This window comes from Nestor notabilis, unplaced genomic scaffold (assembly GCF_000696875.1).
Source record: "Nestor notabilis isolate BGI_N333 unplaced genomic scaffold, ASM69687v1 scaffold16948, whole genome shotgun sequence".
NCBI lineage: Eukaryota > Metazoa > Chordata > Aves > Psittaciformes > Psittacidae > Nestor > Nestor notabilis.
Window position 1 is genome coordinate 1 of NW_009940746.1, and position 13271 is coordinate 13271.

At 36.9% G+C, this 13271-nt stretch overlaps 1 protein-coding gene across 1 annotated transcript; it reads left to right on the top strand.

The window, feature by feature from the left end:
- Positions 1-390: 390 nt before the first annotated feature.
- Positions 391-13029, top strand: SMC3 (structural maintenance of chromosomes 3; the record flags this gene model as incomplete). The annotated part of the gene is made up of 16 exons (XM_010020521.1): positions 391-494; positions 717-816; positions 1264-1424; positions 2769-2910; positions 4128-4278; positions 5326-5480; positions 7256-7405; positions 7623-7781; positions 8489-8596; positions 8995-9103; positions 9745-9992; positions 10107-10319; positions 11020-11211; positions 11383-11560; positions 12140-12246; positions 12554-13029. Coding segments are annotated over 16 exons (2349 nt in total), but the record flags the coding sequence as incomplete, so codon positions are not given.
- Positions 13030-13271: the final 242 nt, after the last annotated feature.

A 13271-nucleotide genomic window follows, 5' to 3' on the forward strand; every position in this document is an offset into this window, starting at 1 on the left:
TCCAACCCTAACTATTCTATGATTCTCTGGTATGCAAGACTAGTATACATGTTCCTATCACAAATGCTACTTCAGAACATGATTACAGTGTTATGTGTGTGATAGTTAATGTTTGGAGTCAGTTCCTTACCATAACAGACATTTCCCTGTGAATACCCACAGGCATAGTTCATCTTAGTACCTGCCTTGCAGTCTTCTTGATAACATCACCTTGTTATTGCTCCCTTACAAAGATATGTTTATTCCTAGTGGTTTTGCAGTTTCTTGTAAATTGTTTAAAACATTTGTAGGAATTGTTTCTGAGTTTTCAGTAGTAATTTAGTACTGAATAAAAGAAAGAATTTTTGAACAGCTAGCTTTAGTTTCATACTGTTCTATTCTTTGTGTTAGAAACTGGACCAGGATCTTAACGAAGTGAAGGCTCGTGTTGAAGAACTGGACAGAAAATACTATGAAGTGAAAAATAAAAAGGATGAGCTACAGAGCGAAAGAAAGTTAGTAACTAATTGAAATATGTCTGAATCTCACTTAATGTGAAGGACCCCAACTGTGTAGTTATTAACATGGCATGTAGGTATGTTTTTGAAATCTGGCCATGTATGACCTCCTGCACTTCTCATTCCCCTTAGATTGGCAGTCTTTGAGAATAATAATAGTAAAAAAAATCTTCAGGTTTCATTCATGCTTAAAATGTTTTAATTACTTGTGTTCTGTAGTTATCTATGGAGAGAAGAGAATGCAGAGCAACAAGCTCTTGCTGCAAAGCGAGAGGATTTAGAGAAGAAACAGCAGCTTCTCAGAGCAGCAACAGGAAAGGTAATATCCATGCATTTGAGAATTCCTTTTAGAAGCTTTTCTTCTCATTCTTAATGGGCAAGTCATAGTCATATCTGAAATGACAGTTATTTCTTTTGGTTATGGTCTTAATGTCATATTTAAGATGGACAAATTATATTCGTAAGTGGAATTTTTCAGATATTTGTGGCTCTAGAATGCCTTAGAAATGAGTTTTGTAAGGTCAAGGTCGTTGAGGAGAGAAGCAGAAATGGGAAACATATCAAACTTCTGATTTCTTTTTGCTTAAAGGAAAAGACCCTGAAAATGGTGGACTCAAATATTTAAGTATTTTTCAATTAAAGCTATGGGTTAGTTAGCAGAAACTTGACAAAAAAGCAGGCTAGAACTTTGACAAAGTTAAAGGTAGAACGGACATTACTTCTACATCTTTCAAATGCAGTACAATAATGAGATGTATTTTAACAGGCCATTCTGAATGGTATAGACAGCATAAACAAAGTTTTGGAGCACTTCCGTCGAAAAGGCATAAACCAGCATGTTCTAAATGGCTATCATGGCATTGTGATGAATAACTTCGAATGTGAACCAGCTTTCTACACCTGTGTTGAAGTTACTGCAGGGAACAGGTAATTGTGCTCTTAAGTAGAGCTAAAGTTAAAGCAGCAGCAGTTTGACAATCAGTTGTTGGTGCTGGTTGCTACTGAAAGTTTTTTATTCTTTTGAATTTGAGCTCTTGTCCTTTTTTGTCACAGTGCCTTCTGTGTAGCATGATTGCACTGCTACTGCTTTGAGAAGGAACTAGGAAGAATTCTGCCTATTTAAAAATGAGTCTAGCTGTTCTTGATGTTGTCAAAACAAACCCCTAACACCCAAACCAAAACCATACGAAGACCCTAAAAAAGGCCCCATACCCACACTCCTGACACTTCTCAGAAACTTACCAGAAGGATTGATAGTGAGGCAGAGCCATATTGAATAAAATGGGTGGCATCTTCCACTGTGATGAATTCTACAGTAAGCAGTGCTGATGTTTTAATGGTAACAATCAGTAAGAATTATTTCACTAGAAATGTCATAGATGTGGATGGTCTCAACTGTCAACCTGCCATTTAAGAGCTACCTGAAAAGATGTTGAGTGTTAATGGGTCTCTGTGTGTGTTCTAGAAGTGTCTATTGGGAGACCCATCACTTCCTGCAGTGTTTGACACTTAAGTTAATTTAAATTGTCTTTTTGAGTGATCAGTCCCCTGTTCTAATTCATGAGTAGTCATACGAATTCTTGCTTTAATGAAAAGTAGATAGTAGCATAAGGGTAGGAAAGAGGACAGAGATGATATGATCTTGCAGGCTATCACAAAGAAATGTTGATGCTACTGCAATTTGAAATGCAGTCCCTCTTCTAACACATCTGTGTCTGCATCAATAAAGGTGTCTCTTCAAAGCATTTCACAGTTCTCTGCATCCTGTTGTGCCTCACAGTTTACAAAAAGCAGTGACAAACAAACTGTAGCTCAGCTTGCAGAAGGTAGCTTCTTTCAATATCTCTGCTGCTAGTCCCAATCATGCCCAGGGAGATAGATGTGGTCTCTGTTTCTGTTGATTGTGTACGGAGGCATAAGATGCAAACTCTCTAAATCTGTGCAGAGAGGGATGAATATTGTTTATTGAATAGGATGGAGGACAGAGGTTTGCAGTTGAGCCAAAAAAGGCTGTGCAGACAGGGACATTGTATGCGTATTGAGCTGCATTTGTGACTGGAGGGTGGAGTGTAAAATTCTTGGCTGATCCCGTTTTAATGAAAGTGAACAGAATGCACCCACTTGTTTATTCTGAGGCACAGACTCAGAGAAAATGGAATACAGCTTTATATTTGTTATTTACTGGTACCTCTATGCTTCCTGTTCCCGCAGAAATACATCAGTGCTTTCAGCACATTAAAGTTTTGCTTATTTGTTGGGCTTGTTAATTAGGTTGTTTTATCACATTGTGGATTCTGATGAGGTCAGTACAAAGATCCTAATGGAATTTAACAAAATGAACCTTCCTGGAGAAGTTACTTTCCTCCCTCTGAACAAGCTAGATGTGAGAGATACTGCTTATCCTGAGACTAATGTGAGTTCGAGTTCCTTTCAAACCTTCCTCTACTTGAGAATTACAAAGGCTGATGTCTTGAACTGTCTGTGTGTATTGCTTATTGCCCAGCCCTTGCTTTGCTGGTGAATGTCTGCAGTAAAATACTTCTAATATATGCTTCTCCACATAAAAAGAACTCAGCTATAGGAAAATACTTTCCTATGAGGTATTTGCTCTTTAAAGTTTAACTTCACCTTGTAAGTAAATAGGTGATACTAAAAAGTGGTAGAATTTTATTGTAATCTGAACAATCAATAATTGCCTTTATTACTGAATTGTAATTCTTTAAGCTGAAATGCTGCCATGGACCAAAGCTGAAGAGCTATGTTAGGTGTTACAATCATGGACAATTTCTCAAAGTTACTGGAAATGAGTTGGGTTTTTTATATTTAAAAATGCAAAAATTACAACCATTTAAAAGTAGTTCTGAAATAACTTCAAGAAAATACCCACTCTTAATTGAAATTTTAGTAATGAGTTGTGTAAATGTTGGCTGCTTCCTCCAATACTCATGGCAGAATAAGGTTCTTTAAAATAAATTCTTTTTTTTCCCTCTGATAAATACAGGAAAAAACAGGAAACAAGCACACTTGTAGTGTGCTTATTTTGGGAGGGCTTTCCTAGGGAAACTATGTTAATGTTTATGTCCTGCCCTTACAAGAAAGGAATGATTTTTTTCAGCAGAAAGATTTTTTTACTGCCAATTTCTGATCCTTACTCAACTGTTTCAGTAGCAGTTGAATCCTCGTTGAGATTCGTGACAGACTCGTAGACTTCAGGCTCAAGCCTACCATTAACAGCTAAAATTGCAAAATCTTGCACTTAATTTCCATAGAATATTTATGTGTTTCTTGGGAATGTTCAGCCAGTGTGTCATCCTTCTACTAACTGACAGCTGTTTTTTCCCAATGTATCATTCACAGTACTGTGCTTTTGAGTTCAGGGTTTGACATCTTATATGTAAATAATGATACACACAGCTCCAGAAGTCTTCATTCTAGAAGATTATTGACTGTGAAGCCAATTCAGTGACTACACTGTGCTTAACTTTCAGGCTAGAGTGTATTCCATTTTTACTCTTGATAGTAGTTCCTTTTTTCCAGAGATCTCTTGAATACTAATATATGAATTAGTTGCAATATATGTGCCATATTTGTATCAATATGTTCTTCTAATTAAAATCGCTGTCATTTCAGGATGCCATTCCTATGATCAGTAAACTGAGATACAATCCAAGATTTGACAAAGCTTTCAAGCATGTTTTTGGAAAGACTCTAATTTGTCGTAGCATGGAAGTGTCTACCCAGCTGGCCAGAGCTTTCACTATGGATTGTATTACTCTGGAAGGTAAATACTGCAGTTTTATAAATTATTTATTGTAAAAACAGAATCCCTGAAATGTGAGGCTCATTAAACATGGTCCGTTAGTGTTGTTCAAGTAAGATTATTTTAAACAATAGTGTGCTTGACTGAGATGTACAAGGTTGCACTTGGTTAAGTACATGCTTCATAGAATAGTTTGGGTTGGAAAGGACCTTAAGATCATCTAATTCCAACACCCCTGCCATGGGCAGGGACGCCTCACAGTAGACCATGTCACCCAAGCTGTTGAATTTTCTTAGAATCTAAAATTAGTAGCTATGTATCTCCATCCTGAGAATGGTAAAGCAGATTAGGTTTGAACTCATCCAGTTTAACAGGCATTTATTTTCCACAAACTCAAACCAGTGTTTAGGGTGCAAGTGTACAGTCTTAATTATTGAGAAGTGCAAGGTGAATTCTTCTCTGTAGCAGACACATTTGCATGCTATGTTCTCTGAAGTAATCTGTATCTCTTGTCAGTTGCCTAGAGGGCAGATTCCCTGCGGGCTTACTGTAGGCTTTTTGTCTTGAAGTCAATATGAAAACTTCCTAAGGATGTCTGAGGAGGAAATGATTAATTTTTCAGGAACATCATACTCCACAAGCCACAGATGCTGCTAATTACTCAGCTCCCTTTTCCATCTCACAGAACATCTGAGATTATTATGTGGGGTTTTTTTAACTGATAGTGCTATGCATTTGCATTTTTCCCTTCAGGGAAATATTTTTTCTTTAGAGCTGCATGGTTTCAGAAGTTAATTCAAAACAAGCAAAAAAAAAAAGTAGGTAATGCTTAAAGGCTACCATAGAAGTCTGTATAGGCCTTGAGAAAGGAAATGCACTTTAAACTGAATACAGAAATAAACATTTCTGTAATTGCTGTAAACACATATATGTGATTCCTGACACTGATGCAGTGCTTCTGTATGTTAGTTGAGATGTTCTAGTTAATCTGCAAAGTTGTATTGTAGAAACTACAGTGAACATACGGCAAGTGTAGAGTGTGCAGTTAATTGTCTGTTATGCTCTTAGGTGACCAGGTCAGCCATCGCGGTGCTTTGACTGGAGGTTACTACGACACCAGGAAGTCTCGGCTTGAGTTGCAAAAAGATGTTAGAAAGGCAGAAGAAGAACTTGGTGAACTCGAAGCAAAACTCAATGAAAACTTACGCAGAAACATTGAAAATATCCTTTTGTTCTTGGGGAAAGGTTGTAGGATTACAAAGCTGCTATTTTGCAGTAATAGAAAAGAGATTAACTTTTGTTAGTATTACATGTTAGCTGTGGCATTTGTTTAGACTGTTGCTTGTACAGCCTGGTTCTGTATGTCACTGTAGGGATTTTTAGTAACAAAGAAATGGTAAAACAGAAACAAACAAAACCCCTGCATTTGAAAATCAGTGTACAACCAGTGAAGGTAGCAGACTTTAAACACATCTATTGTTTTTTAGATCAATGCAGCTAGTTAAGAAATAGTTTTTATACCACTGCTTTGTTTCTATACCACTGCTGTTAACTCGTTGGTGAAACTTTTTTCTGGGAAAACGTGACTGAAAAACAGTAATTGGAACATACCTTTTCCAATAATTTGCTTCAGAGAGTGGCTGGCACTGTAGGCTTCAGAAAAAAGGAGCTTTAGTAATTTGTCCCTGTTAAAATTTGATCTTGATCCTTAAAGCTTAGAGATGAGGTTAAACCCTAGAGTATGAGGCTTTCTATTCCTTCTGGGGTGTTGCAGTAACTCCTATACCCAGATACCCTTATCTGCCTTAATCTTCACTGCTTCTTGTGACTCACACAGTATTTTTAGTACTTGTGTTCTGAATTGGTGTCTTACATAGTCCACTTGCATTGTGGGGAGGAGATGGAGAGCATTATATTATAATTAAGCTCTGAGTTGCTTGATGGTTTGGTCTTTTCAGCATCTTTGTACAAACGTTCAAGTAACTGTCACCTTTTTCTCTAAGTCCTTTAATGCTACAGCGTCCATGAATTCTAGATATTGGATCTCCAAAGGACAAGGGAGGCTTATTCAATTTTTTCCTCCATTGTCCAGGTCATTCTGTCCCTTGAACTAAATTCCTTTGTTTTTTGACCAGCAGCAGTGCATTATAGAGACATTGTTGTAGCAGCAGATAAGCAGAACACTGAAGCCTGTGCTTGGCTGATTAGTAAAACTCTAAAAGTATGTATGTACCTTGTTAAGTCAGTGGAAGAATGTCAAAATGGCCTGTTAAACATGACTTAAATAGACCGAACTTGCCAAGTGGTTTTACATGCACCAGCAATAACGGATGCTTTTCACCATTCTCATTACTCCCTGTAGGCAATGTGCAGGACCCAATTTGTGTATCCACAATTCTGTATTTAAGTGTGGCATTTTCTCCTTCTTTAGGTCTTGTCTAAACTACAGATATGTAGGCATATGGTTTTAAAAAGATTTGTGCGGAAACTATTTTTAACAGTATTCCTAGTGTGCATTGTAGAGGTAGCCTGTTATTTTGTAACTAGGAATGGGAGCTTGAATTCCTGCTGATTGTAGTTAAATTCCCAAATTACCTTACTCTGTTTGGTTTCAGTATAATTGAACTTTTAACAGGGACTACTGTTCTGGAACTGAGAAATCTTTCTTGCTATCATTTGAGTCAAAATCTTTAGTAAGCCCTGAGTTTCCCTTACAAGTTCAGATGTATCCCTGTGTTTTTCTGGGTGCTACGTTGTAAAATGAACAGCCAAATGAAGCTTTCCTTGTTTGTTCTTGGTGTTGATAAGTTGTCCAGGTTACTTTTGTTGATGGTTCTTGATTTTCCCTCATACAACTGAATATTTTGTTTTTATGGGCATTTTGTTTGGTTTTTGTTTCGTTGGCAGCTGAATATGCAAGCAATAACAGTTGAAGGTACTAGTAGGTATAACATGATTTTTACAACAAGGACGGAGTTTTCCTTAGCCCACGGTATGGATTAACAATGAGATTGACCAGCTAATGAACCAAATGCAGCAAATTGAGACACAGCAAAGAAAGTTCAAAGCCTCTCGAGATAGTATCTTGTCAGAGATGAAAATGCTGAAGGAGAAAAGGCAACAGTCTGAAAAGACCTTTATGCCTAAGGTATAGTACAGGGATATTGAAAGCTGTTACTGGTTTTATATATAATTATTTCACTAAGATTACTGTTAAACTTGCCTTCCTTTCTGTTTAACATCATAGCATGAAAAGATGACTAGAGATATGTCACAAAAATATGTTTATGTAAACAGAAAAGTGGAATTCATACTAAGTTGGAGATTGCTCTGAGGAATGATTCTGTCTCATATCTGTTCCATAGCAACGCAGTTTGCAGAGCTTGGAGGCAAGTTTACATGCTATGGAGTCAACTAGAGAATCATTAAAAGCAGAACTGGGGACTGATTTGTTGTCTCAGCTCAGTCTTGAAGACCAGAAACGTGTGGATGCTCTTAATGATGAAATTCGCCAACTACAGCAAGTAAGGAAACAAAGATGTCTTGCCATTATATGTTGTACCTTTCTTTCCAATAAACTTTTGTCCTTTTGTGTGAAAAGTCACTTACGAATATAGTGTAATTAGTGTTACATCAAAAGCAGGCAGGCATGTTTGGAGCTTTCTCACCTGCAAAGCGTATTTGCATGTTTTTCTCAAATGCTGGGTGAATTTTCCAAGCTGTATTGGGTGAGAATTATGGCTACTTATGTTAAACCATTAGTTTCCTTGCTCCTAGGCTTGGACCTTACAAAATATCGATAGATATCATCTGAAAAGAATGATGAACAGATTGGGAAAATAAACCAATGCCTTTAAGCAGCTGGGAGATGAGACAAAAACTAAGGTTGTGTCTGACAATTGTGTTGTTGAAAGAGTACTACTTAAATATAGGCTGTAAAGTTCTTCCAGGTTTAAGAATTGGATTCTGATGCTAATGAAGTTTAAGAAACTTACTGATTTGTGTGGTTGACTTTTACACTAAACACCTGTACAAATACTTACCATTTGGTTCTTTTCTACCTGATAAAATTAGAGCAACAGTCCAAAGAACTGTGTGATATTTTGTGCAATTCTGTGCAAGACTAGTGTGAAGAGCAGGGTTTGGTTTTTGTCTTAGTTTTTTAACAAGGGAAAAAAGGTTTTTTAGGAGTGAGATAAGGCAGTTAATACTTTCTTTTTTATTTTCCCAGGAAAACAGACAGCTTTTGAATGAGAGGATTAAACTAGAGGGCATTATCACAAGAGTTGAAACATATCTCAATGAGAACCTGAGAAAACGCTTAGACCAAGTGGAACAAGTAAGGGATTTTCTCTTACATGTGCTTTTACAATCTGTTTTTTTGTTTATTTCCAGGGCTTTAACATAGTGATCATTTGATAAATACTTATTACCCTGCATTAACTGGGATAGGTTTTGCTTCCCTATATACAAGCAGAGTTCAGTGTTTTACTGAAATTTCACCACAGTATATTAGGCATGTGGATTTTTGACACATCCTGCTCTGAATATACAACCTACAGATAAACAGGACCATCATCATGACGGATTGGTTTGAAAATCTAACTATTCTCTAAAACTTTATTAAAATATTTGATACACTTATTTGTAGAGTAGCAGAAGATAACTTGTTTGTCTGGCTTACACTTTTGTTTCCCCTCTGTGCTGAAGCTTGGTGGCATTTCCTTTGTCCCACAGGAACTGAATGAGCTTCGAGAAACAGAAGGTGGCACAGTTCTTACTGCCACGACATCGGAACTTGAGGCTATTAACAAGCGAGTGAAAGATACACTAGCACGGTCAGATGGTTGGTAGCATCATTTATTTTTCTGTTGAAAGAAAGTTCTCCAAGGTTTTAAAAGTTCACAACGTACCTTATTTTGGTTTAGAAATAGACCATAATATTAGATGTAATTGTTAATTTCAAATGTGCTGGAGTAGTTACATAGTATGTAACAGGTTTCTGGAACTTCAATGAAACAAGATATTGTGCATGTTGTACATTAAAAAAAAAAAAGTGTCCACAGTTGCCCACTGTAATACCAGTAAGTATGTGTTGGTGATAACAGGTTTCTGGGCATACTACTTTTGGAGCAACCTTTATACAAGCACTGTCTTGTATAGTTCTTGAATTTTGTCTAACCTGTCTAAACCCAAGTTGCTGTCAAATAGGAGATAACATCTGTAGGACTCAAACTTTTTTGCTTCTCTTTCAAGACTTTAACAGTATGACTTTAATATATTTGTTTGGGGTTTTTTAAGCCATATATTCCTGGTGAAAAAGAGAGAGGGATTTTGAGCTTTTTGTCTTACATTTGATTCTACTCCTTAATATTTTTCCTTAGGTTATCTTTTTGTTTCATAAATACTTGACTGGATAATTGCTGATTTCATGCAAGCATTTAAGACTTACTACTCTGGGTTTTGTACTCTCACCCAATATCTCAGATCTGGATAATTCCATTGACAAAACAGAAGCAGGAATTAAAGAGCTCCAAAAGAGCATGGAACGCTGGAAGAACATGGAAAAGGAGCATATGGATGCCATTAACCATGATACAAAAGAACTTGAAAAAATGACTAACAGGCAGGGCATGCTCCTCAAGAAGAAAGAGGAATGCATGAAGAAAATCCGAGAGTTGGGTTCCCTTCCACAGGAGGCTTTTGAAAAGTATCAGACTTTAAGTTTAAAACAGGTAATAAGTGGGCTTGGTTTCATGACCTGAAATATTACTGTCACAGACATCTTGGATGTCAGACGTGGCTAGAATTGCAAGTCACTTGGATTCTTTAATTTTTTACTTTTACAGTTATTCCGCAAACTGGAGCAGTGCAATACAGAACTGAAGAAATACAGTCACGTGAATAAAAAAGCTTTAGATCAGTTTGTGAATTTCTCAGAGCAGAAGGAAAAATTGATAAAGAGACAAGAGGAACTAGACAGGGGCTACAAATCCATCATGGAACTGATGAATGTCCTTGAGCTCAGAAAATACGAGGCTATTCAGCTGACTTTCAAACAGGTAACAAACCGGCAACAGTTGTAAAGATGCTGGGGCTGAAATCAAATTGTCCCATTATGTAGCAGCTGGATGGGAAGAAGCAAATGTTAAGTGCATCTGTAATAACAGAAGGCAGTATCATGTAATGAAGTTTGAGGGTTTTAAATACTGATAAAGAAATAGGCTAGCATTTTAAATAGGTGCTCATCTTGGTCGTATGACAACTCTGGCTTTAATTTAAACCTCTTAGATTCACCAGGAAGGAAGTATTTTTGTACTACGTACAGCCCTTAATGGGAAATGTCTGGGTGAAGAACTCTGCACCAATCCATTCCCCAGATTTAGTAAAATTCCTAGTGTTAACAAAGGGTCTTAATTACAAAGTGTATGAAGTCTCCTCTTAAATGGTCATTAGCTTAACTGAGATCTCATCTGAAGTTTCCTGAAATAAATCATACTTGCTTTTGCTGGTATTCTGTGTTTTAATTTACTATTTTCCTGGAAAAACTTACAAAAATTCTCATACTACAAGAACAGTTGGCTTAGATGCTTTTAAACCAACTCTGTATAGCATATGTTTCTCACTTCTAACTCTGCTTACAATGAATGTGGATCTCTGCTTTGAAGCAGATTCACAGTGTGATCATATAAAACCAGCTGTTGTCTGCATTGGATTTCACTATGTAGAAATGAGCTGGTGTATTGACTGTTTCTTTTTTAGGTGTCAAAAAATTTCAGTGAAGTATTCCAGAAGTTAGTCCCTGGTGGCAAGGCCACGTTAGTGATGAAGAAAGGAGATGTGGAGGGCAGTCAGTCCCAGGATGAAGGTGAAGGCAGCACTGAGAGTGAAAGGGGATCTGGATCTCAGAGCAGTGTTCCATCTGTAGACCAGTTCACTGGAGTTGGCATAAGGGTAAGGAAAAATACTTGTGTTTCAGTACTCCGAGTACTCTGAGTATTTGTTTAGATTGCTGTTTAACTATATTCTTAAAAAGTTTAATTGATCCTGTTCATTTACTATCATAGGAAGAGATGTTACAGTTTAATATTCTGAAGTCATCTTGCTGTTGCATTGTTTTCTTAGGTATCATTCACAGGAAAGCAGGGCGAAATGAGAGAAATGCAGCAACTTTCAGGTGGACAGAAATCCTTGGTGGCCCTGGCCCTGATATTTGCTATCCAGAAATGTGATCCAGCTCCATTTTACTTGTTTGATGAAATCGACCAAGCCTTGGATGCTCAGCACAGAAAAGCTGTTTCAGGTACCTGTCTGCCTTTTATTCGTCTTCATTGTGGTTGAAGGTGATAGTTTGTCATCTTATCTCTGATGTTTAAGGTAAAAGCTTTTAATCATAAAGGCACTTTTTTTTTTTTTTAATATCCCAACATTAGAATTTATTAGAATTTAACTTAGTGCCTTCTGAAGCTTTCATCAACTTGGTTTTAGGTAGAAGCTCTGTATTGTCTACTGTGTTTAAAGGGACTCCTTACTGCACTTCAGTGTGGTGGAAATAGCCCTAGTTTGAAGTGTAGTTTCATTTAATAAAAATGAACTTTTCGCTCATTGCATCATTGGAAAAGTGCTTACTCTGGTTTTAATCATAGAAGCTTTAATACCCCACTGCTTTTGCCAAGTGGCTGTATTTCTCAGAGTTGATACTGGAATTAATGATGACACTTAAAAACCTAGTATGGATCCTTTCTTGATGTGTATTTTATTAACCAAAACCTTGTTTTGAATAACTCCTTGCCTGTCTCATATTTTGCCTGTCTCTTATTAAGACCTGTCCTGCTTTATTTAAAAGATTGCATTACTAAAAAACCTTTGTGTTCTTTTTTAGATATGATTATGGAACTAGCTGAACATGCTCAGTTTATTACAACAACTTTCAGGCCTGAACTGCTTGAGTCAGCTGACAAGTTCTATGGTGTAAAATTCAGAAACAAGGTAAATACGTTACAGTGTTTAGTGGGAGCATTATCAGGTTGGGCATTTGAGACTTGATTTAACAGGAGTTCAAAGTGGGACCAGTCTTATTCAGTGTTGGATTTCTAGTTATATCACAGTCTGGTGTAAAAGTTCTCCTTCCTGAAAAAGAATTCATATATCTACAGATGTGTCTTGTTTATGTTCTTTAAAGGAAATGAGAAATTGATGATAGGCCTGCTGCTGAGTCTTGGAGCCTTCAGGAATAAGTCTGTCTTACTCTGCAGGAGATACTGTGGTAACTGTTTACTTCTTTTTGTTCCACCAGGTTAGTCATATTGACGTGATCACAGCAGAAATGGCCAAAGACTTTGTAGAAGATGACACCACGCATGGTTAAACGAAACTGTACTTACTGCTTGTTGGAAGATGTGTATAGTGCTATGTTTATGCCAAGGACCTGTAAATTTGAAATAAGAAGTATTTAGTCCTTGTTTAAAATAGCTTTTGAACATACCTTTTAACCAAGACCCCAGAAGGCTTAGTTTCAAAGGAGCTTGAGTATCCGTTTTGTCTCTGTTGCTGTATTTTATAAGATAACTGTTAATGTTACCTTTTTACAGTACCTGTAGTTTGGAAATTTTATTCTCTTCCCTCAAACCTTTTGTAAAGTGTCTGTTGCTGTTTTAAAGCTCTTCAGAAAGTGCTAGCTCTTCTGTCTTAAGTATAATTTTATCATTTCTATTGCCTCACATGATTTTTTTTTAATGGCTTCAATTAAAATGATTGGTTTTATTGCTGTAACTTGTATAAATTAAGTTTTTGGTTTATGTTGTTGTCTTCAGAGAATTCCACTGACATGGAGTAAATGCTCTTTGGTCATATTGGGCTTGCGTATTTCAGCAGTATGAGACAAAGCAATTCTTTTAAGCCATTCTTCTCTTCTCCCCCTGACTTTTGCACATTGCCAAGGCCAGCAGAAAGCTGCCCAAAATCTGAGCTTATCAAAATTCATGGTGTTCTGGTTCCTAAACTGGAAAAAAACG